At 36.7% G+C, this 26,486-nt stretch overlaps 2 protein-coding genes, 1 long non-coding RNA gene and 1 other non-coding gene across 5 annotated transcripts; 3 read left to right on the top strand and 1 right to left on the bottom strand.

Annotated features, from left to right (window-relative positions):
• The first annotated feature begins 238 nt into the window (after nucleotides 1–238).
• Nucleotides 239–345, top strand: LOC122312107. Its single transcript, XR_006243021.1, has one exon. It is a non-coding gene; the product is annotated as a small nucleolar RNA R71 (small nucleolar RNA).
• An 8,846-nt stretch (nucleotides 346–9,191) lies between these two features.
• Nucleotides 9,192–11,203, top strand: LOC122310793 (protein ALTERED XYLOGLUCAN 4). The gene is made up of 2 exons (XM_043124937.1): nucleotides 9,192–9,625; nucleotides 9,756–11,203. The coding sequence occupies exons 1-2, from the start codon at nucleotides 9,376–9,378 to the stop codon at nucleotides 10,856–10,858; spliced, it is 1,353 nt and encodes a 450-aa protein (XP_042980871.1). The 5' UTR covers nucleotides 9,192–9,375; the 3' UTR covers nucleotides 10,859–11,203.
• A 2,921-nt stretch (nucleotides 11,204–14,124) lies between these two features.
• Nucleotides 14,125–21,093, top strand: LOC122310788 (DNA topoisomerase 2-like). Of its 2 annotated transcripts, none has more exons than XM_043124928.1 (19): nucleotides 14,125–14,861; nucleotides 15,362–15,654; nucleotides 15,765–15,831; nucleotides 15,928–16,198; nucleotides 16,331–16,530; nucleotides 16,621–16,830; nucleotides 16,965–17,078; nucleotides 17,177–17,287; nucleotides 17,360–17,524; nucleotides 17,614–17,955; nucleotides 18,068–18,201; nucleotides 18,313–18,667; nucleotides 18,763–18,949; nucleotides 19,038–19,087; nucleotides 19,193–19,621; nucleotides 19,700–19,892; nucleotides 19,986–20,047; nucleotides 20,142–20,259; nucleotides 20,335–21,093. In XM_043124928.1, the coding sequence occupies exons 1-19, from the start codon at nucleotides 14,286–14,288 to the stop codon at nucleotides 20,943–20,945; spliced, it is 4,488 nt and encodes a 1,495-aa protein (XP_042980862.1). In that variant the 5' UTR covers nucleotides 14,125–14,285; the 3' UTR covers nucleotides 20,946–21,093. The 2 variants fall into 2 exon arrangements, with proteins under 2 accessions (XP_042980862.1, XP_042980861.1); XM_043124927.1 differs by having other exon boundaries at nucleotides 20,139–20,259.
• A 1,985-nt stretch (nucleotides 21,094–23,078) lies between these two features.
• Nucleotides 23,079–24,240, bottom strand: LOC122310799. The gene is made up of 2 exons (XR_006242682.1): nucleotides 24,123–24,240; nucleotides 23,079–23,933 (listed from the first exon to the last, which is right to left on the bottom strand). It is a non-coding gene; the product is annotated as an uncharacterized LOC122310799 (long non-coding RNA).
• Nucleotides 24,241–26,486: the final 2,246 nt, after the last annotated feature.

Here is a 26,486-nt window from a genome sequence, read left to right as displayed (position 1 = left end):
AATAGCAACTTGAGCTGAAAGGGCTGCTATCAGCTCCAAGTCATGAATTCCAGCAACTTTCTTAGCCAAAGTCCTCTTAGTTGGCCATTGATAGTTGTTTGAGACCATTTCTTCCAAAAGAGCAGTAGCACTCTCAGCTGTCTTTGACATCAAAGTTCCCCCAGAAGCAGCATCAACTATAGTTCGAGTTTGCCCATTTAACCCATTATAGAACATCTGAATTTGTAACAAATCTGACAATCCATGTTGTGGGCAACGTCGAACCAAGTCTTTATACCTTTCTCACGTTTCATAGAGTGACTCAAAATCATTTTGCTTGAATTGACCAATCTCACTCCTAAGTTGGGCTGTTTTTGCAAGAGGAAAGAATTTATCAAGAAACTTCTCAGCCATGCCTTGCCAACTAGTGATGCTTCCCGATTGTAGAGATTATAGCCAACCTCTAACCTTGTCCCTCAAAGAAAAAGGAAACAATCTCAGTCTAATGGTGTCTTCAGTAACACCATTGATCTTTACAGTGTCTCAAATCTCCAAGAACATTGCCAAATGAATATTGGGATCATCAAGTGGTGATCCGCTGAATTGAGCCTGCTGCACCATGCTAATCAAAGCTGGTTTGAGCTCAAAGTTGTTGGCATTGATAGTCTGGCGACTTATACTCGAGTAATTTCCATTCACAACTGGACGTACATAGTCCTTCAAGGTGCATGGCAGTGCCTCATTTTCTTCTTCAGCCATGGCTAGTATCTTATTTTTTTTTTCGTGATCTAAGAGTTCTTTCAATCTCCAGATCAAAAGAAACAATATCACGAGATCTAATACGACGCATCCAACATCAAAAACACACCTATAGAACAATAAAATATAAGAACAACTTAAAATAAAATTCTAAATTAAAACCAAGATTACTTAGTATCGATATTGACAAAAAGAATAAGAATAAACCAATCCCCGGCAACGGCGCCAAAACTTGACCGGTGCAAAACTGCAAGTGCACAGTATCGTAGTTTTATAATAAAGTGATAAGAAGAGTATCGTCCTCAGGGATTGGTACCTTACTTTTACCAAATACCAAAATTATACTAATTTTGATTTTATCTAGAGGAATCACTAAGATTTTTGTAGTTGCAATTTAAACTAAAATCGACTCAAAGAGAAATACGCAAAGGAAATAAAACTGACGTTCGAAGATCAAATAAATGGGAAAGAAAACTTCTAGGAAATCGATTTCACCTAATTCTTCACTATGCTTTACTCATCCAACTAATTTAAATTAATTCTTTTTGTCTATTAGTAAATCTCTAATTCATCCAAAAGCTTCTTTCGATAGTCAATTGGAAATTATTCTTGTTTATCAATTTGCACAAGAATATGCAAATTAAATAATCAAGAAAGCAATAAGACCAATGATTTAATTACTACATAGGTTCTCATACAAGTCTTTCGATCCCTATACTTACCTATGCTGAAATGTTCAAGATCTACCCTATGATTCCCTCTTTCGATAGCAAATCACAAGATTAAACATCATTTAATCAATGGCCAGTTAATTAGAAACAATAAACTCAGAATAAATTAGATAAACAAAGAGAGAATTGTCTTAAATTAGCATAGACAATCAAGCATAGTTCGGAACTAGGTTACATCGTTTTCCTAAAATAAATAAAATTTAGCTCATGCTAGAAAGGGAATTCAACATGAACGAATTCACCATAATTGTTCTGAGAATATTGGAAGAAAATAAACGCTGAAAAATTCTCCTTGCAGCCGCAACAAGGAAATGTTTCAATGCTTTTCTCCCATCTGTGCTCGTGTATGATTCCAACGTACATGCAATATATTGAATTTCCTCTCCAAAACAGATGATTTGAATCCTTCTAGCTGTATTTTTTAGTCCCAATAGTGTTCTCCCCTCAAAAGGTACGGCCAGATGGTGAAAAATCCCTTTTATATGCTATGACGGCGGAAAACCTTAGATATAGAAAAATATGGTATTCGCTCGAGCGATGTGTCGAGCGAGCATCGAGTGTTCGATTCTGCCTGACTTGGTTAGAGCAGCCAAAAGCCTCCGCTCGAGTGATCTTTGTTTTCCAGCAACCCGCTCGAGCTCACTATTGAGCGGCAGTCAAGCGTTTGAATCTGCCTGAATTCGCTCGAGCAGCCAAAAGTCTTCGCTCGAGCGATCTTGTAAATCTGCAATATGAAATTTTGCAAGTCATCATTGATATATGCTTGATTACACGAGTTCGTTGAAATTGTTGGGTACTTAAATTATTACTTGAAAACTACACAATACACATACATATATAGAAGGTTAAAGCATATCGCACATAAATGGGTCATGTGATGTTGGTCATGTCATTTTTCTTGTAGACTTGTAGTGAACCAATCCATCAATTGGAGTTTCTGCAAACCTTAAAATGATTTTAATGTTAGAAGTTCATGAAGGAAAATTGCACACTTTTTAATTGATTCAGATAGTATAATTCCAATTAAATCCTAACAGTTACTTTTTATGAAGTTTTCTTGCATTTTTTCTCAGTGACATTTCTACAAACACCTTATGTTCACTGTCCAAAATCAAGAAATTTGACAAAATTCATCACAACCATTTCCTCAATATAGAAGTACACACAATTATGTAATCTATACAATCCAAATTCTAAAATCAATAACCAAAGTGAATAAGAAATAACACAATGAATTTGGAGTAACTAAAATTCCTAAATTTAAAGCCCTAAAAATTAAAATTACCAATTTGTAAAAATGGCAAGATGAAGGCACTGTGGCAACGGTGGCGTGAGGCAATCTACGGCATTTGAGTGAGTGAGTCTTTGTTAATGGCAGACTCGTGCTTGGTCGTGGCGTCGTGTGGCATGAACCGTGAGCTGAGAGAGTAGAATCATGAGAGGACTGAAGAAGAAAGAAATGAAAAAGGAATTAGGAAGAAAGAAGAAAGAAAGCAAAGGATGAAACTATTAACAGGTGTCCAAAACGACTTCGTTCCTATTTAAATGGAATGGTGTCGTTCTAGTTAGTTTGTTAAAATCATCACATATGCAAAACGACGTCGTTTTGTGTTTGGATTTTTTAAAAAAAACAATCGAAAGTCGGAGGCCCACTAGTCTCTAATTCCGACTCCTATTTTTGAACACTTTGATTCCGTCGAAGTCAGAATCAAAGCGGCTATTGGTCATAATCGAAACCTTTAAAAATTTGCACACCCCTAATACTAATAGGTAACTTACATACCATATTAGCTTCTTCTTCATTCAAAACTTTCTTTACTAGTTCAATATTCCATTCCCAACCCCCTTCACAAAGTAGCTCTTCTACCTTTGCTTCAGCTTGTAAAACAGCCACTAATGATTGAATTTTGAAAGTTGAGGCTCTTGGAATCCACCTGTCCCTCCACACTTTTACCTACTCTCCACACCAACCCATCTTTCAACAGTTCTAAAGAGTCCCACAAGCTTCTCCATATTACTGAAGGTTTGAATCCCAAATTTGATTGCAACATGTCTTAATTCTTGAAATACTTTTCTTTTAATACCATTGCTGCCTTGGAGTGTGGAGACATCATCACTCTCCAGCATTATTTTGCTAACAATGCTTTGTTGAAAGACTCCAACTCCCTAAAACCCAGGCCCCCTTCAGCTTTTGATAGCCCCATGTTTGACCAACTTTTCTAATGAATTCTTTTATCATTCTCCCTGAACCCCCATGCCACCAGAACTTGGTCATTTGAGTTGCTATCTCCTTGCATAGTTTTTTTGGCAAATTAAAAACACTCATATAGTAAGTTGGGATTACTTGTATCACAGCTTTCAGCAATATTTTCTTACCCGAGAGGGACAAAACCTAGTTCTTCCAATTATTTAACTTCTTTCAAATTCTGTCTTTAATATTATTGAATGAGTTGCATCTAGAGCTACCAACCATAATTGGTAAGCCTAGGTATTTCTCACAATTGTTTTGCTCCCAAGCCCCACAATCCTTCACAATTCCTTCTCTCACATTTGCCTTAGCATTGGAACTGAAAAGTATGGAAGTTTTATGCTTGTTTAAGCTTTGACCAGAAGCTTTATCATACAACTCAAGAATCCCACTTATTTTCTTCCATTCCCTCCAACTAGCTTTCCCAAAAATCAAGCAATCATCTGCAAAGAGTAAGTGGATTAATTTCTTTCCACCTTTGGCCATTGATAAACCCTTCAATTCTTTTTACTTCCTTGCCTGCTCAAGCAAAGAACTTAGGCCCTCTGGACACAGAAGGAAAAGATAGGGAGACAATATGTCTCCTTATCTTAACTCTCTAGTGGGTACAATTGTCTCACCAGGCCTACTATTCACTAATATAGCATATGAAAATGAAGAAATGCATTGCATAATTAGCCTTATCCATTTGTCCTCAAATCTCATTTTTCTCATTGCTGCCTCGAGATACCTCCACTTCACCCTATCATAAGCTTTTGAAATGTCGAGCTTAACTGCCATACTTCTCACTCTATATTTCTGCCTTGTTTTCATAGTGTGTAATATCTCATCTGCAGCAATTATATTATTAGAAATCAACATTCCTGGAATAAAAGCACTTTGACTTTTCGAGATAACTTTATCCAGCACTTTCTCCGACCTGTTTGCAAGTGTTTTTGCTATGATCTTTTACAAAACGTTATACAAGCTGATTGGCCTAAACTCATTCACATTCTTAAGGTCCTTAGATTTGCAATTGTAATATCTCATTCACAGTTTTTTAGATTTTGATCTTGATTTCGATAAATGTGGCAATTCTTTTGGTAATTGGATTAATGTAATTTGTTCAAGCCGTTTGACATATATAATTGTGATATAAAGCTTTTTTTAATTTATGATCGGTTCAAATATTTTTCAGTTTATTTTTCATTTTTACTACTAATTTTTTTATTTTTTTATTTTTCTATTTTTTCCTCAACGAGCAATGGCATTTGCTTCAGAGGGCTAAAACGATCAAGCTGGCAAAACTGGGTTGAGGGAATCGTGACCATTAAATAACTGAGTACCATACTTTTTTTAAGGTTTTTTATCAGTACAATCAATCACTAAATTATAATAATATTCGTAAGTCCTTTAGTAAAACTGATTGCATGAATGCTATATACATGTCAACGTGTTGGCTAATGAATGGTGCATGAGCATGACCATTCAAGTATTCTTCTTTTTTTCTTTTTAATTAAATAAATAAATAAAAAACTGCCTTCAATTCCTAGTTCCTAGTCCAAGGCTTTCAACATTCGATGCATTAAAACATGGTTTCGTAACTTCGTTCCTATTGGATTTCACAAATTACAATATTGGAGAGGTGCAGGAAAAGAGCATGCATGTGTGGATACAGGGATCCACGACACATGGTACGGTTTATACTAAAAAAACCTACTCTGTCTCTCCAGCTTCATGGCTAGCTGTCTTGTTCATTCAAAACCCAATTAAATATTAAATTAAAAAAATTAAAAAAAAAAAAAAAAAAAAAAAAGAAGAGCTCCATTGTCAAGAGTTTTTGCTGCTTTCACGGTATTCTGAGCTGTGTCGATGGTCCTAGATCCTGGATCCTGACCCCATCGACACAAAAGGTCGGACACCATCAATATAAAACATCTTCTCTGACAGAACAGTACTGTTCACCCCACGATATTCATATTTTTCCTGCGTTTTTTTTTTCTTCCTCCCCATATATTTTGGTTTCTGTTTGGCTCAAGGATGAAGAATTTTCAGATTGTTCCTTGTACCACTCAACTATATGATAATGCCATTATGGTAGCTGAGCTGGCTGCCACTCCTTCCCTGCATGATCTTGTTCGGTGCTCATGCACGCACCGGCCATTGTTTTATTTACTTTATTTCATTCAACTTGAGTCCTTGACAGCTAAATTCTAAGGAAAAAAAAAATTAATATTGATTATAATATAGTTTATGCCTATATAGATGGCCAACGTACGTACAGAGTTGTTAAATAACGTGAAATGGTAGGCTTGATGCCAACCAGCATAAGAAGACAAATACAGATGTTTAATTGGCTTTGCAGAAGAATCCAAAACCAACCCAAATGATTCCTACCACGACACTCCAAGAATGCAACACGATGGTTTATTATTTAGATCATCCCTGCATTCAAAGGACACTACATTAATGGTCCCAATCCTCGTTTATTGTATTTTTTTTTAAGGACGGTGTTATAAGCATTGTTGGTGGCTTCCACTGAAGAGTCACCGCTAGGCTAAAAAAAAATTTTATAATTTTGTTTTTTTAAATTATTTTTTAATATTTTTAAATATTTTAAAAAAATATAAAAATGTATAATAATATTAAAAAAATTCTTAATCATTAAGGAAAAAAAGCCAAAAAAAAAAAAGGAGCGGTAAGCTCCAGCGGGATTCCAGTATTTTCTATTTTTTTATTCCAAAAAGAGAGAAATTAAGGTACAATTTGAATAGTAAAATGAGATTCGACAGTTTTAAATATAAGTTAAAAATTAAAAATTAAAAAAAATAAATAAATTATTTATTATATTTTATATATAAATTTAAAAAAATTATAATAATAAAATAAATTAAAATAAAATTATTTTTATATCCGAACTAAATCATAAGAGATGGGAATTTAATGATATACCTTCATTATTACTTTTTGAGAAGTTTTGAGGTTTAAAGAGATTTTATAAAAATAATTTTACAAATAATTTTTATACACCAACTTCGTTGCCCAATATCGTTCTACTTAATTTTTCAACTTATAATCACATTCATGCAAATAGTTTAGAGTTTATAACTTATAATTTAAAGTATTAAGTTTTATTATTAAAAAATTATTTATTATTTCATAATTATATGTTGAAAGCATTTTTAAATATATTATATTTTAAAAATAAATTAAAAAATTACTTTTTAAAATAAAAATAACGATTATTTAATTTTTAAAATATTATAATTATATTATTAAAAATTATAATTATATTAAAATTATATCATCCATAAAAGTACATTTGATGACTTTTCTCAAATTAGTAGCTTTCCCTCATCTTTTAGGTGGGAGTCTTTAATGATTTGGTATGCTCAAGTCAAGTAACTTTTTCCCCTCTGTTTTAGGTGGGAGGTCTCATTCTTAAGTATGACAAGCATCGTGTGGCTTATGTGTTGCAATCCTACAAGGGCCGTGAAGATCACGCGCGTGGCAAACCATTTATGTAGTGGTCACTAATAATATCACATCATCACCCATCAATGTGTGATGGAACCTTAACCTGTGCCATGTTCACATATAAGTTAAGATATCATGAGTTGTTTATAATTGAAATGGGGAAACTCTACGAAGGTGGTGAAATGCATTTTCAAGTTATATAAATTGACACATTAATATATATGTATATATAGTTAACGTGGAAGTCTTTCATTAGAGACAAAAATCATGATTTTGCTGCCGGAGGCCGAAAATTTAACTAAAATAATTCTTTAAAAAAAATAATCCAGAAAAATAATTGATAGAATAATATTTGTCTATAAAGAATTTATACTTCAATTAAAAAAAATCTCATTACGACCAACTTTTATGGTATTTAATGAATATAAATATATATGAAAGATAGCAAGGAAAATAAAAATTGATATTTGTAATATTAGGGTGCATAATTTTTGTATATTGTAGTTGAAAAAAAGTAGTTAAATATGATAATCATCTAAAAAAATTACTTTTTAATAATGAATCTTATTTTCTTTTCAAGGGAGTAAGTGGCAATTGGCTGGATTTCGACTCAAATAGAGTCGGAATGCCCAATTCAAACTAAAGTTGGAGGCCAAATTGAACTCCAACTTCAACTCCGAATCGGAGAGAATTTTGACTCGGATTCTAGAACATATAATTTTGTTTTTATATATAAAATTACGATTTTGTCATATGTCTATTGGGTTGCTTTTAAAAAGGGGTAACAATCTTCTTTCTCATGTCTATCCAAATCACATGCGGATCCCTGAAAAATGGAATGTTTTAAAAAATCATCGTATAATATTGTAGTGGGTAAGATAATACATAAAGTCACATAAACTAAATAAAAGTATATAGAATGTACTTGTGAGTTGGAGGCTTAATTGGTGCGATGCAAAGCATGGTTTTATTAGTATTGATGTTTTAATTAATTAATTAATTTTTTTATAACTATAATAAAGTCGGCGAGTGTTGTATAAAATTATAAATTGAAGTCATTAGCAAAAAGAAATTTGTGCAGATTACAAGTTTAACACAAAGAAACTTGGATTGCTAGACTCAAGTTTTGCTTAAATGATGATTTTAACTTCATTTGTATAAAGCAAGAGTTACATGATTTGTGTCCCATTAAAGAGGGATACTTCTGAGTTTTGTCCCTTAATGGGGGCAACTGACCAATTAAACAAAGTGTAGAGGTTGCCCATGATTGACCCATTCAAAAATAAAAAGAAAAAGAGCAAATACCCCCTCCTCCCAAAAATAAAAGAGAAAAAAAATTGAAGGCATTTTAACTAAGATCAATAAAAGATAGCATGCGAGTATTGGCATTGGTTTAGTCAAATATTAGTTTATCTTTAAAATTTGAAGAAATACAAGTATTTCTTTATATTTAAAGATGTATTGTTCTTATTCAAAAGTGATATTTTATTCTAAAATATCATACTCAATTGCTCGTATCTAATTCAATTACTCATAATTATTTCGATATATTAAGATCTGCTTTGATATTATACTTGGTCTTGTATAATATAATAAAAGTATTATACATAATTTAAGTATGAAAAAAATTAATGGAAAACATATGGTTAATGTAGTTGTAAAATATGAAAAAAAAATCAGTAAAAATTAAATTATTAATTATTAAATTATGGAAAATAATAATTTAAATAAAAATTAAATTATTAGTTAATATATGATTAGTGTATTTGTAAAATATGAAAAATATATAAATATTATTATTAAAAAATAATATTATATTATTATTTTAACTAATTTAATATGGAATTATAGTTTGAATGATTTTAAATTTATGTAAAAAATATAATTTTAACTAAATTTTAGAGAAGACCTGACCAAGTAATCTAAATGTTCTCATGAAGCCTATGGCTTCGATAAGCTTATAGAACAAACTCGTCGGCCTACCACGAAACCCACTGGATTCTCGATGTGACTTTCGCTGAGTCACCCCCACAAACAAAACCCACCCCTCCTCCTTCTCTCTCTCTCTCTCTCTCTCTCTCTCTCTCTCTCTGCCTGCCCAGGAAGAAAAAATCCACACCTTTTTTACGTGTCTTGCTTAGCCTTCTCATTTCTGTAGCACGCCGGCGAAGAAAAAGCAGGCGAGGAGAGGAGAGAAAAGCTATGAAATGGGCCGGTGGCGGTACTGCTACAATAACTCCATTCAAAGACCAAACTCACTCTCTCGCTAAGAAGATCTTACCATGGACCATCTATGCCCTTCTCCCCATAGCTCTCTTTCGCCTTTACTTTTATCCTCTCCAACTCCCTCAGTCCTCCACCGATCAGCTACCCAATACCACCCCCATAACCATCTCCTCCTCCTCCTCCTCTTCTCTTTCTCTTCCTCCTACTCAGTTTCATTCTTCTGAAGGTACGTAAATAAATTCTGTTTTCTTTATTTTGGTTAAAAGCCATTGAAATGTTAGTTGGGCTTTGTTTTAGTATTTCTGGGTTTCCGATTTATTGCTGATAAAGACTCCTTACGTTGTTCTCTATTGCAGAAGAGGGAAAAACTAACGAAACTCCGTGTGACTACACCAGAGGCAGATGGGTCCATGATCGGCGGGGCCCTTTGTACAATGGTACTACATGCGGTACCATCAAGGATGGCCAGAATTGCATCTCTCATGGCAGGCCTGATCTGGACTACCTCTATTGGAGGTGGAAACCCAAGCAATGCAAGCTACCAAGGTTTGAACCCAACACCTTTCTTGAGCTCATTAGGAACAAGCACATAGCTTTTGTGGGTGACTCCATGGCTAGGAACCAATTGGAGTCGCTTCTTTGCATGCTAGCCACTGCATCTGCGCCTAACCTTGTCTACCGGGACAGCGAGGAGAATAAGTTCCGTAGGTGGAACTTTCCTTCTCACAATGCCACTGTTTCAGTATACTGGTCGCCATTTCTCGTAAAGGGTATTGAAAAATCTCACTGGGAGCCTAATTTCAACAAATTGTATTTAGATCGGGTGGATGAAAAGTGGGCAAGTGACTTGGATCTCATAGACATGGTTGTTTTATCCATTGGGCATTGGTTTCTACACCCGGCGGTGTACTTGGAGGGTGATTTGGTGTTAGGTTGCCACTACTGCCCTGGTCTCAATCACACAGAGATTGGTTTTTATGAAGTTTTTAGGAAGGGTTTAAGGACTTCCCTGAGGACCATAACCGAAAGGAGAGGATCTACTGGTAATGGAATTGATGTAATTGTGACTACGTTTTCGCCTGCACATTTCGAAGGTGACTGGGATAAAGCCGGGGCCTGTCCAAAGAAAAAGCCTTATAAGGAGGGTGAGAAGCAGCTTGAAGGAATGGATGCAGAGATGAGAAAAATTGGGGTAGAGGAAGTGGAGGCGGCAAAGGAAAATGCTTTGCAATTTTCAGGGTTCAGACTAGAGTCATTGGACGTGACCAAGTTATCATTAATGAGGCCGGATGGTCACCCGGGGCCATATATGCATCCTTTTCCCTTTGCTAATGGGGTGACAGAACGCATGCAGAATGATTGTGTGCATTGGTGCTTGCCGGGGCCTGTTGACACTTGGAATGAAATCTTGCTGCAAGTAATGAAGAAATGGGAGGGTGAGTTAAGGAGAGGAGAATGAGTTATTTATCTTTGGATGTTTCTCTCAATTTGGGTGGTGGTTGTTGCTCTGGAAGAGATCTGAAAGAAGAGGAGAGAAGTGACTGGTTGGTTTTGGTATTTTTGGGTTCTCAAGTGGTAAGAGAGAAAATTGGTGAAGCCAAATGAAATTTAAAGAGATATATAATGGTGCCAAACCAAAGATCGATTTTTTGTTTTGTTTGCTTATTCTGTGTCGATATACAGATGTTTTTAAATGTGAAAGTTGTAGAAGAAATCATGAAGTCCGTTGGCAGTTGTGCCGTTTCTATACCATACTATCCTTGGCACCCTTCAATGGTCTTATGAAGAGTTTTATTTCTGCGTAGATTTACTTCATTTTACTAGCTGCTCAGCTTTTGAAATCTGAAACCTCATCTTTTACTATTCTTTTAGGCAATCAGAAAAGCATTCACTTTTGACAAATCCATGCTATTAGGTGAGTTGAATTAATCAAATGAGGACCAGAGATGGCCGTTCACCAACCTTGATTAATTCAAACAAGTTTCGTGTTTCCAAAGTTTTGACCACAAATTGGAGAGTTGGTGGGTGGGATACGTGACTATTCTGAGGAATTCCTCTTCTTTCCACCATGTTTGGATTATATTCATCAATGCCAAACAAAACACAAAGAGAGGTATTATATTGATCAGGTATTGTCATTTGCAGGTTAAAGGTTAGCCTATGATCATGAGCAGATGAAGCTTGTTAGGGATACGGATCCTCCTTAAAGGGAAAATACGGAACACCGTTCTTTTCTATTTTTTCTCTGAGGAGTGGGGTCGGCTGGTTCATAGGCTGCTAGCTCTAGGAATCCAAAGCAACTTTATTTAGCTTGGATGGAGTTACAATAATAGGGTTTATGGCTGAAGGCATAAAAGTTACTACCCAAGTAATCATGGCTTAAAGCCAAAAGTTACTAGAGAAAAAGTAAAGTTTTTTTTATTTGGACCAATGGGTAGGATCTGTGCAAAATACATCTCTGTAGTCTGTACTTATTTTGACCAATTGCTACGTTGTTGAGCAAGAAATTCAGAGGCTCGGGCTTTTCCGTCTTGCATTTCTAGCCCCTTGACGAAAACCCTGCAGTCTGAGTTCTTCTTCCAAGTTACCCTTTGTCTAGGCTCCCTCTGCAGCCATGTAGATCTTCACAGCACCCCATAGTTGAACAAGAATCTCCAGAAATATGCAGGCCTTCTATTTTCTTGAAGCACAAAAGGCCATATATCTCTTCTTAAAATATTAAGGTTGTATTTCTGAATTCAATGTCTAATGCCTATAGGCCTAACAGCTCCATGATCTGACACATCAGTAGTAAAAAACAACCTAATCTTGCAGAAAGGCTTCTGGAATCTTGTCTCCTGAGGGTACACTGCATCTGCATGTATGAATGAAAGATACGGGCCAACTCCTCCACGGAAACAAAATTTGTCATGACCTGCAATTCTACTTTTGGTTGACCATTACTACTTCGTTAACAAATTTATTCATAGATAATCTATATGAAGAAATAAAATTTAATGAATAATCTGAGGCACTAATTACCAAATAAATAATTAAATCAAAAAGCGAGAAAAAAAAAAAAAATTATGAAGAACCATTCTACCTGCATATTTGTATCGCGTGTCTTCTGTTATGTTGGATTTCATAGAAAATATTCACAGCGGAAGGAAAAATACTTCAAACTTACTTTTCGTATTTGTTCCACAAGTTAATCTAGTTTTCTAATTCTCGATCGATCTGAGTTTGTCTCCACATGATGCGTGAACCTACTACATAGATAAACTAGAGACACATTCAAAATGTCCACACCCTAGATGTTTTTTTATAGAAAAAGACAAAATTTTTAGAGTTTTCAAGAAATCAAAACTCACCATTGATATGGGAAGGAAAATTGATATAAATCAGTTCTGATTTGGTAACTCACGAGTGGCCTTAAAGATCACTCTTCATCGTTCCTTAACTCCAAACATGACGCATGAAGTAATGCCGGGCGTTACTACATGCGTTGCAACTCAAAAGGAAAGGATAGAGGGCTTTCCTACTAAGGGCGTCCCTCTCCTTTATTACATGTTGATCTTAACAATCATGTTTGGTCTTGAATAATATGTATAATTAGGTATTAAACAAATTAAAGAAATGTCCAAATACAGCCTTTGCAACAAAAAATAACCGATTTGAGAAAGGGTAATGCTTACTTGGGCAAATTGTGTGAGTCAACCTTAGATTTTTACAAATATAAAATATTTTAAAAAGTCATATATTAAAAAAGATTGGAAAAGTGATGAATATTGTATGTCATGCTTTTATTACAAATACGATTTTGATTGATTAATTAAATAAAAAAGGAAATAGATGAATTCTATTAAATATAATATCCACCATATAATATTAATATATTATGAAATGAGCCTGCCATTCTTTTATACAATAAGATAACAATGATCTCTTAAAAAAAAAAAAGATAACATGTAAAAAAAAAAATTAATTTTCAATCGGTAAGAAACATTTTAATAATTTAATTCACCTAAAATGTGAATTTGTATTTTGTTGAAATATAGGTTTTTTTTTTTGAAGTAATAATAAATTTAATATCAACAATAATAAATTGATGATGATGATGTAGTTTATCTCATCTCGAGAAAAAATATTTAGAATATCATAAATGTGTTATGATGCGAAGAAATATTGTTAAATTAAATCACAAGTTGTAAACTTAAGTATAAATCATGATATTAACCAATTTAAATCATAACTTAGATTTATGCCTATTAACGATTTTCTATATTTAAAAGTAATAATAATGTCATGAACTAATTAAAATATATTGATTCTAAATTTATAAAATATTCAATATTTATGCTCAATCACCCATCATTTTAATTTTGATTTTTCTTCAAGTTTATGGGTGCTTTTGTCCTTAGTAACCTATAAAATTAACGTAAGTTTATTTTTATAAAATAAAATTTTAGACATCATAATATCATTTCATTAATTAAGATGTGACATGTTTATTATTACTGAATGATTAAAGATTATTTAATAAAATATCATTTAATGTTAATAAATATGTCACGTCTTATAAATTAAAAAAAATTTAAAAATAGATATTTTTATTTTTTTTGTACCTGACTAAAATAAAATCCAGAACCATGTGTTAAAGCCCAACCCAGCAAGCCCAATATCCCAAAACCCACCACAACTCCTCGGATCATACACAGAACCCTTTTCAAACATCCCTCTCGCCTAAACTCAAAATTCAAATTCAAATCTCACCTGACACCTGACTGTAGTAACGGTCTGCCTTTACGAATCCGCGTCTCGAACCCCAACCCAGACCCCTCTTCTCTCTCTGTGTGTAAATCAATCTCTCACCGAACCCTCTACACTATCGACCTTCTCCCCCAACCATGGCAATCGAAAAGAAACGCCCCTTACAGACCAGCAATGCCGCCAACATTGACCCCGCCCCCACCGCCGGACCAACCACTGCCAAAACCATCGAAGAAATGTACCAGAAGAAGTCCCAGCTCGAGCACATCCTCCTCCGACCTGACACCTACATTGGCTCCATCGAGAAGCACACCCAAACCCTCTGGATCTACGAGTCCGATCGCATGGTCCACCGCCCCGTCACCTTCGTCCCCGGCCTCTACAAGATCTTCGACGAGATCCTCGTCAATGCCGCAGATAACAAGCAACGAGACCCAAAGATGGACTCGCTCAAGGTTGTCATTGACGTGGAGGGCAACTGCATCAGCGTCTGCAACAATGGTGATGGTGTACCCGTGGAGGTTCACCAGGAGGAGAAAGTATACGTTCCGGAACTGATCTTCGGGCACTTGCTGACCAGCAGTAACTACGACGATACGGTGAAGAAGACCACCGGTGGGCGAAACGGATACGGTGCCAAGCTCACCAACATCTTCTCCACTGAGTTCGTCATCGAGACTGCAGATGGGAGACGCCAGAAGAAGTACAAGCAGGTATATATGAACCATTTAAGGTTCATTTCTTTTTCTCAACATCAATACCTGGCAAGTGTATTTAGTTTTTAATTTTTTCCGATATTACCGATCTGTTTTGGGTGGTGTGGATTTCGGTCTGAGTTGTCAATTTCCGTTCGGAGTCTTAGGTTTTTATTTCTTGTGTCATGGATGTTTATATATGATTGAGTTATACTCTCCAGTTTGTTCTTGTAGTTATGAGGTACGTTTACAACTCAGTTCTTGGCATTAGTGTAAGTAAACGTGCCAATAAATTATTGTTTTTAGGGTGTTTTCTTAATGTGGTTCAGAGTTTATGTTCCTGATTTGTTTGGTAGATTCTTCGGGCTACGGTAATTGGTGCTAAGAATTCTTGGTTTTGATGTGGTGAAGCACTTCTAGTATAGGTTCCCGCCCCTCAGGCTCTAAATTATGGTTAAGTCGTTGGGAAGTCATATTGTTTCATCTAACTTCAGAAAATTGGTTTTGCTGATCTGAAGGTATTCTGTAACAACATGGGAAAGAAATCAGAGCCAGCCATATCAAAGTGTAAAGAGAGTGAGAACTGGACGAAGGTGACATTTAAGCCCGACTTAGCAAAATTTAACATGACCCATCTTGAGGACGATGTGGTTGCGCTAATGAAAAAGCGGGTTATTGACATGGCTGGCTGCCTTGGAAAGTCTGTAAAGGTTGAATTAAATGGAAGTAGGGTCCCTGTAAGAGCGTTTACTGACTATGTGAATCTATATTTGGATTCTGCAGCTAAATCCGAAGCTGAGAAACCTCCAAGGTGCTTCCTATGACATCTTGTTCTCTATGTCCATTCTTCTATAGTTATTTTTGTTTAAATTTTGTTTGAAGTTATATGGATTTTCTTACTAGATTCTTTGATTTCCACAGCTATCATGTGAAAGTTAACGATAGGTGGGAGGTATGCGTGAGTCTTAGTGACGGGCAGTTTCAACAGGTATCTATAAGATCTTTTGAAACAAAGGGAATAACGTGTCCATTGCAATTGCAATTGCAATTGTTTGACCCTTATATCAATGGTTTTCCTTAACAGGTCAGCTTTGTGAACTCGATTGCCACGACCAAGGGCGGTACTCATGTGGATTATGTCACTAACCAAATTACAACCCATGTGATGAATTTCGTAAATAAAAAGAACAAGAGTGCCAATGTCAAAGCGCATAATGTGAAAAACTACTTGTGGGTTTTTGTCAATGCTCTCATTGACAACCCTGCTTTTGATTCCCAAACCAAGGAAACTCTGACGCTTCGTCAAAGCAGTTTCGGGTCCAAGTGTGAGCTATCACAGGATTTTCTTACTAAAGGTTTGTTTTGCCCCGTCCTTTCCGTGTTTTTTTATTTGTATGATAAATATTGCTGATTATTCATCATTGTAGACATTAGAATATTAACATTGAAGCGCTGGAGACTGATCTTACGTACCAACTATTTTACAGTCACAAAATCCGGAATTGTGGAGAGTCTCCTGTCATGGGCAAATTTCAAGCAGAGCAAAGACCTTAAGAAAAGTGATGGAACAAAAACAGAGAAGATTCATGGAATTGAAAAGCTGGATGACGCTAACAAAGCTGGGGGTAAGGAATCTGACAAATGTACCTTGATTTTGACCGAAGGAGATTCGGCTAAGGCTCTTGCAGTAAGTTGTCTTACCATGCAGTTCATTTTCCCACCAATGTACATTTTGGGTTTCAATTTCATGGTTTTTGATATAATTGGGTCTATACAGTTGGCCGGGCTCGCTGCTGTGGGTCGAGATTACTATGGCGTGTTCCCGTTGAGGGGTAAATTGCTCAATGTGAGGGAAGCCACCAATAAACAACTCACTGAGAATAAAGAAATCGGGCACATCAAACAGATTCTTGGACTTCAGCAGAATAAAGAATATACCAGTATCAAGTCCCTGAGATATGGTCACCTGATGATAATGACTGATCAGGTGTCCTTAAACTTCTCTTTTTGCCTTTTGTTGTTGTTTTCAAGTTAGATTTCTCTTTACAATGCTAACAGGAAGACATTTATACTGCTGCCGATTACTTGGATAAGAAACTTTTAGCTTCTATGCTTGTACAGGATCACGATGGTTCACACATTAAAGGGCTGTTGATCAACTTCATTCATTCTTACTGGCCATCACTGTTAAGAGTTCCATCTTTCTTGATTGAGTTTATAACTCCTATTGTGAAGGTATGTATTTTTAGTCAATCAATTCAATTGTTTGCAAGCGTTTAGTATTCATTGAAAATCTTTCTTGAGGGCAAATGGACTGGTTATCATCTTTGCAGGCAACTCATAAAAATGGGACACAATTATCATTTTACACTATGCCTGAGTACGAGTCGTGGAAGGAAAGTTTGAGTGGCAATGCAAAGGGCTGGTCTATTAAGTATTATAAGGTTTGTCTTTTCTGTTTGTTATAATGTCTTTATTCTTCTTCTTTCATATACTGATTTGTTTCTGATTTATAGGGGCTGGGAACAAGCACATCAAAGGAAGGGAGGGAGTACTTTGCCAATCTTGATAAACATAGGAAAGATTTTATATGGGTAGATCAGCAAGATGGGGATGCCATCGAGCTAGCATTCAGTAAGAAGAAGATAGAAGAGAGGAAGAATTGGCTCAGGCGATTTGAGGTCAAAGTTTTCTCATTTTTTCTTCATGTTGTTTTTAGTGAAGTTATAATTTGTCTCTAAAACAACTTTCTCGTTTTGTGAATGAGCAGCCTGGTACTCACCTTGACCAAACGGCCAAACTGATAAAGTACAGTGACTTTGTCAACAAGGAGCTTATATTGTTTTCGATGGCAGATCTTCAAAGGTCTATTCCTTCGATGGTTGACGGCCTGAAACCGGGCCAAAGGAAGATTCTTTTCTGCTCTTTTAAGAGGAACTTTGTCAAGGAAGCAAAAGTCGCCCAGTTTTCTGGTTATGTGTCTGAACATTCAGCTTATCATCATGGCGAGCAGAGCCTTGCGAGTACCATCATTGGAATGGCACAAGACTATGTGGGCAGCAACAACATTAATCTTCTTCAACCGAATGGCCAGTTTGGCACCCGTAATTATGTAAATGAACAAACACCAATGTGACACACTTTAAAATCCTGAAGCAATGCTGCTTCATTAGTTCCGTTCTTATTTTCACATTTTGAACTAAGTTTATTCTATTTGATTTTAGGGAGGGAAAGATCATGCAAGTGCTAGGTACATATATACCAGACTTTCTCCCATCACAAGGTTTCTATTCCATAAGGATGATGATGACCTTCTTGACTACTTGAATGAAGATGGGCAATTGATTGAACCGACTTGGTATTCTTTTCACCTTTGTGCTTTCCATTTGGTAGGAGATTTTTTGCTTTTATTTATATGAAGGTCTTCTTCTAAACAAGTAAAGCTTATGAATTTTTTTGTCTATTTTAGGTATATGCCAATTATACCCACAGTTCTTGTAAACGGTAGTGAAGGAATTGGAACTGGTTGGAGCTCTTACATTCCTAATTACAATCCAAGAGACATAATTGCAAATCTAAGGCGCTTGTTGAGTGGTGACGCCTTGGTGCCTATGGATCCATGGTATAGATGGTTTAAAGGAAGTATTGAAAAGACTGCCAAGGAAGGTGGGAATGGTTACATTGTTAGTGGAATTATAGAGGAAGTGAATGAGACAACTCTCAAGATATTGGAGCTGCCAGTTCGTCGTTGGACCCAGGATTACAAAGAATTTCTGGAGTCTATTTCTTCAAGTAATAGAGAATGCAAGGATCCTTTAATCGAGGTAAAATTATCTAAGCCCATCGGATATTATGAGATCCACCAAAACGTGTATGGGAATTGTATCCTGTTTCTCATGGAAAATTATGTTGGCTGCAGGATTTTGACATGAATTGCGATGACGTAATAGTAGAATTTGACATCTTCTTGAGTGAAGAGAACTTTGCTAGGGCCAGGCAAGAAGGTTTGCTGAAGAAATTCAAACTAACTACCACCATTAGCACAAGTAACATGCATCTGTTTGACCCCAAAGGCGTGATAAAGAAGTACGACACCCCAGAACAAAGTATGTGTTTGAGAAAACTAAGTACTTCGATTCCTCTTTATATTTCAACGATAACATGCTTTACTGATTATGATTTTCCTTCCCTCAGTTCTTGAAGAATTTTTTCACCTACGACTCGCGTTTTATGAGAAAAGAAAGGTGAGCTTACTTGTGGTTATAGGAAAGAATGTCAATAGCTGCTTAATGTTTTAGCTGCTTTTAGTGGGGAAAAGCTGTTAACAACAATTTAATAAACGCACGCAGAACTTTCTGTTGGAGAAACGGGAAATGGAGTTGTTGAAGTTGGAAAACAAGGTTAGGTTTATACTTGCAGTTGTGAATGGAGAGATCATTGTGAGCAACAGAAAGAGAGCTGATCTGTTTGTTGAGCTGCAAAGAAAAGGTTTCACTCCATTTCCCAAGAAAACTAAAGCTGTAGAGCCAGAGGTTGCTGGAGCAATTGATGAAACAGAAGAAACAGAAGACAACTCTCCTGCTGTTAGCAAGAATGGAGTAGTGATCAGTGATTACGAGTATCTACTAGCCATGGCAATTGGAACCTTGACCATTGAGAAGGTTCAGGAGCTATGTGCTGACAAGGATAGGCTCAATAAGGAGGTCGAAGATTTGAGAAAAGAAACCCCAAGGTCCTTTTGGATGAAAGATCTGTATGCTCTAGAGAAGCAACTCGATGTACGATTAAATAAAGCAGAATTTTATATTATGCTTCTCTGTTTCTTTTAATTGACTGATTTGTTTTGTGCGATTCAGGAGATTGAAAAAAGTGATGCTCAGGCAGAGGAGCTGAGAAAGAAAATGAGAAGCAAGGCAAAGGGTCAAGCGCCTGGTAAGGCTGGTAGACAAGCGCCCAAGATCCAACGCAAGGAGAAAAAGAAAAAGGCAAATAACGCAGACTCAGTTACTGAAAACATCTCAACATCGGCTACATCTGCAATTGAAATTGGTAAGCTTGGAATGATATCATTTTTGTAATGCTTGAATTTTTCTTTTCGATTATTATTTTGATTTTGTATTTTGCGTTTGTTTGCTTTATCAGAAAAAGCTCCTGAGGTGGTGAAACCCAAGGGGAGAGCGGGCTCTAGGAAGGCTCCTACCAAGGTTTGTTCTGTTCCAATATTCCATTTTCCCCTATAACGGATCTTTCATAAACTCATGCTGTTTTTACTTTTTTGTTTCCTCGTTTTATCAGCAGGAAAGGTCCACTGTAGTCTTGACTGATGAGGATGAGGATGAGGATGACGAGGAAGTGCTGGAGCTCAAAGAACGACTTGCTGCCTATAACCTTGAATCATCTCCTGATCATTCAGCAGGTAAATGTCAGTGAATTGGCAATGTCAGTGACGCGTCGGTGTGTTTTAACCTTATCTTTGTTTTTCTGCCCATAGCCATGGAGACGGAAGTGCCAAAAGTCCCAGCCAGGAAGAAAGAACCTAGCAAGAGGACTGCTGCGCTGAAGAAGCCTTTGGCAACTGTTTCAGAGATATCTTCAGATGATGAAGAGAATGAGGTGGATGACGAAGACGTTGATCTAGAAGTTGTAGCTGCCCCAGAAAGGGGAAAGAAGGGAGGTAGAAAACCAGCTGCAAATGCCAAGGCTGCTAAGCCCCCTGCAGCAGCAAAGAACAGAGGTGCAGGCAACAAACAGAAACCTCAAACGCTGAGCCAGAAGCTTATATCTGACATGTTAAAGCCTGCTGAAAATTCATCTGGGATTTCACCGGAAAAGAAAGTGAGAAAGATGAGGGCATCTCCATTCAACAAGAAAAGTGCTTCCGTGTTGGGCAGAGTTGGTGAGGCAAATGAGTCCACTGAACCCGAAGAAAAATTTGGTTCTGCTTCTACTTCTGGCAGTACCGAAGAAATGGTTGAAATTGTGCCAGCAAGATCAAGACCTCTGAGGGTGAACCGCGCGCAGAAAAGGTATGTGGTGAGTGACTCTGAAAGTGAGAATGCCACTGAGGATTCTGACTTTGTTGAAGATCAAGAGGAAGATTAGATTAGGCGTTTGACTGTAAAAACTCGAGATTGGGAATTAAATCTCATTCCCCCCCCCTCTTATATCTCACTTCAGTCTTCATGCATTGATTGGAAGGACACATTTTTTTCTCCCTTTCAGTTGAATTACTCAATTCTTAACAGCCTAAGCATATCCTACTGTTTATATATCATTTCACTGAACCCGAAGAAAAATTGGGTTCTGCTTCTACTTCTGTCCGTACCGAAGAAATGGTTGAAATTGTGCCAGCAAGATCAAGACCTCTGATGGTGAACCGCGCGCAGAAAAGGTATGTGGTGAGTGACTCTGAAAGTGAGAATGCCACTGAGGATTCTGACTTTGTTGAAGATGAAGAGGAAGATTAGATTAGGCGTTTGACTGTAAAGACTCGAGATTGGGAATTAAATCTCATTCCCCCCTTCTCACTTCAGTCTTCATGCATTGATTGGAAGGACACATTTTTTTCTCCCTTTCGGTTGAATTACTCAATCTTAACAGTCTAAGCATATCCTACTGTTTACATATCATTTCAATTGTTACGCCATTATTTTAGGGGGCATTGAAGAGTAGTTGTGCCTAAATAGATTTGTCTCAAATGTGAATGTGTATATAGGAAAGAAAGATAAAGATGATAGAAGGAATATAAATGTACAAATATTTGATTACAAAAGAAGGGAGTAGACAGTCAACAAGACAATTGGTTACTACAAATATGGAATGTTTGAAGTTAGGGAACCGACCATGATTTGATCGCTTTGGAGGGTCTAGGACAGAGGTCTCTCCGTGCTCCATATCCTCAAGAACGGAAGTCAAAGTAAAATCACAAGTTTTCTTTTGACAAATGTAAAGACAGAGAGGATAAGGATAGTCTTTTGGAAAGAGAAGTGAAGCCATCAATAAAGAAATCTTATCTTCATGGGAGTGGAGTGGCTTGTAAGACCACGCGACACGTGCCAGTTGTGGGAGGGTGATGGATTGAGGGGTCTCATTTTGATAAGAAAAGCTTCCAGTCGGAAGGGTTTGAAATCCAATTTTACACCAGCCACTAATATCGCGACACGTACGTGTTTTTAACATAATGCTCATGCACCCGGCAACTCCATACCGACTCTCTATCTGCTCTCTCCCTCTCTCCATTTGCCCTCAACGAAATCTACCCTCTCCGTTCTCTCCCTCTCCCTTCCTCTCCCAAATCCTTCACGATCTCGTACTTTTCCATCTTTCCAGAATATTTCTTGACCGCTGCTTCGACAACAATATCAAAAACGATCTCAACAATTAACTATGCATGCAACTACTTCACAGCCTTTGTTCTTGCAAGTTGCATGCACATAGGAAAGGAAACTAAAACCTTGGAAGGAGTACTACTGTCTGTGATTACGTCATGGATTTAAGGATAGTGGAAGTGAATTCAGGAGGGAGCTGAAGTATGCACGTGGGGGAGGCGTTAGAAAAATGGGGTTAATGAGTATGGGAATCCATGACCATCTTGAATCCAATCACTACAACTCCATTGCTTAATCCATACATACATCTGTTACTTTTTTCTTCGTTTATATATATTTAAATTCATATGAGTTGTTTGCTATTGGATCTTTAAAATTAAAACGCCGTTGCGCTAGGAGACACAATGCGGAGTCAATTTGACTTTTTTATGCCTTTTTCACAAGCTACCCAACAATCTTGCCCCACTCGACGCGACGCCGACGAGCCCCGCCTGCACTCGTCTTCAAAGCTGACGGAAGGTAAAAAAATTTCTGTTTAAAACCCATTTTTTGTGCAACTTCCTTCATTGCTCTTTTTCATCGGTGATCTGTTGGTCTGTTGGTCAATATTGTGAGAGGAAAGGAGAGGGATGGAGAGGGTAGATTTCGTTGAGGGAAGATGGAGAGAGGGAGAGAAAGCAAATAGGGAGTGGTTTGGTGTTGCCTGGTGCAAGATAATTGTGTTAAAAATACTTACGTGTCGCAATGTTAGTGGCTGGTGCAAAAATGTGTTTTAAACCCATCCGGCTGGGAGCTTTTCTCCATCTTGATCTAAAGTCGTCGTCTACTTTTGAATTCCGAGTAACAAGGCACAATCACCATTGACCAAAAATGCGTTACATCCCCAACTACTGCACCAAGTTTCTCTTGGAAATAAAAGAAAAGCTTCATTTATAATTTATCTCCATTATATCGCTACCCTAAATTGGAACCTTTTTTTAACATAAAAGAGAACTTGCAGTCTCTGTACAGATTCCGGTAATCTGGTTAGTAGCTCGCACATACACCTAAAAAAAAATATTAATAACAGAAACTTAGAACAGAAGATACAACAACTAATACTGAAATGTGGTGGTTACCGCATAGAAATTTCAACACTTGCAGATACAAATATCTGAGAAGTGACAATTCAATAGAAAAACCTACTGATCACATGGCAAGGTTTCGTTTTGTAGCTTCCATTTTGAACAAAAGATCCTTAATTTCTGCTTCCATCCTCATCTTCATATTGAAATATTCTCGATGTGCTCTCTCTAGGGCATTGAGTTCTTCAAATTTTTGTTTACGCATATTTTCACCCTTAGACAACTGCAACTTTGCAATTTGACTCTTATACTCCTCTTCAATGTTTTCATTCTTTGCAATGGCAATGCGTCTCAGCCCATCGGCCTCTCTTCTTGCATCTTCAGCACGTTCTTGGAACATACTCTCGAATTCAATTTAGCCTCTGCTTGTTTGATTTTCACCATACTCTCGAATTCATCAAATACAGGTTGCTTTTGAACACTTGCTTGTAAATTTGACTCCAAAGTGCGTTTGTCGTTCCGGTCATAACTGAAACTAGGAAGCATGCTAGCTGTCCTTTCCAAATGAGGGCCCTTCTCTGAATAAAGGGACTTTAGCCAAGTGGGATCCTGGCTTGGCCCAGCCATCCCATTGCGTTCTTCACCTTGCTCTTTCCCAGATGATATTGAAGGATTGCCAAACTTGGGAGAATTAACATCTGCATAAAACAGCAAAGGATGTCAATTACAACCTTGTGGTTCAGTATGCAAATTCAATGGAGCCATACATAGGAATGAAAACTGCTTATTTTCATTTGATTACTAGGACTATCAGTATGGACCCATGACAAAAATGTTTGATAATTCCGCATTCCAAACCCAATACACAATATATTCAGAAGACATACCTTTAAGAGCATTATGTGAACTCAGATTATCTCCAATTCTCTGTCCAAATTGAATGGTTTAATTTGTAGACAGATAGACACAATATGTGGCTTTCACATGACCCTACACCATTCAGGGTCCCAAGATAGATGGTGCTAAATATTGTAGGGGGCTTTATATGTTACATCTATCTCACAATCCAACTCGGAAAGCCAATTGAAATGATTCGAAAGCCAATTGAAAAGGATCATTATCCTAATTTGGAATATGGATTTTACAATAAAGCAAATGCTGAGTGTGTGTCCACCAGATGGTTTACCAGTTTTTAACACCACTTATACGACAAAAGTCAAATGCTACAAGGCACACCCAACATAAACAAGCAAAACCTGATACATCAAAATTTTGAATACAATATCAACGTAAGGCAGATCCAAATGACAGTCTACTTGACAGTCCCCCAATCTTCAACTTGATTTTGTTTCTCATTCTTTTCTTCTTAACTGGGTTTTGTTTGTTTAGGTATATTGTATCTCATATAAAATAATTGATTCTCAGTTTAATTCATATGTAATTTTTGAGTTGCCGGAAGGTCAATATTTGAAGTTGAAAAGTAAAAATGGTTCGATATCATCCAGGGAAGAAAATAATTCAATTCTTTCTGGTAGAAAAATAAAGAACTACCCCTAAGGAAAGCCATAATGTGACCGTAGACCTCAGGAAGGTCAGACTCTAGTAGGCAATCTTGTCAGCATCTTATCAGCAATTTCATGAAGTCGCCTCCCCCTCTTGTCCTTACTGTCACGAAAGATTCTCCTCACATATTTGAGTTCTCTAGAAAGAGTTTCAGTCGTCCAATCCTTTGCAAAATTTAGGAAAACCTCATCTACAAAGCCGAACATTTCGGAAGGATGATCACAAGCAACACAATGGAACTGCATCTCGGTTGTCCCATAAGTCCCTGTAGCACTCCATCCATTTCTGACATAAGATTCCCGTAACCCACAATCGGTATGGCACCAGTGTAGACAAACATCACACCTCACCCAACTACATGTATTTGACGCCATGTCAAACTTGGAACATACAAGACACATACAGGCGTTGCAAAATCCATTTTTCTGGATTAGTAATAAGAATTTTATTATCACGAATAGGCATAGTCTAAGTACACAAGAGGTATAAAAAGGAAATACCTACTGCACTCTAGACAACAAGAAAACAGGAAAACTAATAAAGAAACAGATTCATAACATTCTCATCATTCCTTTAAAAGATCTTAGCCCACAAGCTCAAAGTATAAAAGAAAAAGTTTTGAAGATCTTCAAAAGAGCGCTCATTGTCTTCAAAACATCTCCCACACCATATTAAACATAAATTAATCATTCTCCACCTGGCAGCAACACATTTCCTCACCTCACAACCATACCAACATGTAAGAAGCTCCACTACTTCCTCAGGCATAAGTACTCAAAATAAACCAATTCGACCAATAACCTCATACCACAAAGAGTTAGCCACCTCACAATGTAAAAACAGATGATTAACAGATTCTCCATCATTCTTGCACATGACACACCAATTCGTTATACATAAATCTATGTTTTCTAAGATTAACCGTAGTCAATGCTTTCCCTAGAGCAACCACCCAGTTGAAGAATGCCACTTCAGTAGGTACATTCACCCTCCAAATGCTTTTCCATGGAAATACATAGTCAGTGTTACAATTAAGCACCTTGTAAAGAATTGACTGAAAACCTGGAATTTCCAACATAGGCCTACAAAAGCTTATCTTCACTTCCTTGCATCACTTGTGAATTATAAATCCTTCTCAATCATTAGGATTTCTAAAAAACTCAACATTCCATAAAATATTGTTATCTGTACATTGAAGATAATATGCCACATCAACATCTTGATCCCTTGCCAACCTGAACAATAATGAAAAATCTGATTTAAGAGCTAATTCTCCACACCAAATATTAGAATGGATGATGGATTAGAATGGGTGTTTGTGGGAATTTATGGACCAAATGTGGATAATAGTAGGCATTTATTATGGGATGAAATGGCGGGTGTATGTTGTTGTTGGGATGTTCCATGGTGTTTTGGTAGGTATTTCAACATTACATGGTTTCCTAGTGAGCGAGTGGGGGACAATCATTTCTCTTTAACCATGAATGTTTTTTCAGATATGATTTCTAAACTAGGATTGATTGATATACCGATGATTGGTGGGATTTTACGTGGTCCAATGGAATGACTTGGTCTAGGCTGGATAGGTTTCTGGTTTCAGCTTCTTAGGAGGTTAAATTTCCTGATTTGAGGCTAAAGAGGTTACCGAGATTATGTTATTTATGATCATTACCCTATTATGTTAGAGA

This window comes from Carya illinoinensis, chromosome 5 (genome assembly GCF_018687715.1).
Source record: "Carya illinoinensis cultivar Pawnee chromosome 5, C.illinoinensisPawnee_v1, whole genome shotgun sequence".
NCBI classification, from domain to species: Eukaryota; Viridiplantae; Streptophyta; class Magnoliopsida; order Fagales; family Juglandaceae; genus Carya; species Carya illinoinensis.
This window is presented reverse-complemented; position numbering and strand designations above follow the sequence as displayed.

Excerpts from the sequence above, each read along its gene's own strand:
- LOC122310793 (XM_043124937.1), top strand. The coding sequence starts at position 9,376 with ATGAAATGGGCCGGTGGCGGTACTGCTACAATAACTCCATTCAAAGAC. Across the intron at positions 9,626-9,755 it reads TCAGTTTCATTCTTCTGAAG|AAGAGGGAAAAACTAACGAA; the intron begins GTACGTAAATAA and ends TCTCTATTGCAG.
- LOC122310788 (XM_043124927.1), top strand. The coding sequence starts at position 14,286 with ATGGCAATCGAAAAGAAACGCCCCTTACAGACCAGCAATGCCGCCAAC. Across the intron at positions 17,288-17,359 it reads GGTCTATTAAGTATTATAAG|GGGCTGGGAACAAGCACATC; the intron begins GTTTGTCTTTTC and ends TCTGATTTATAG. Across the intron at positions 19,893-19,985 it reads TACATCTGCAATTGAAATTG|AAAAAGCTCCTGAGGTGGTG; the intron begins GTAAGCTTGGAA and ends TTGCTTTATCAG.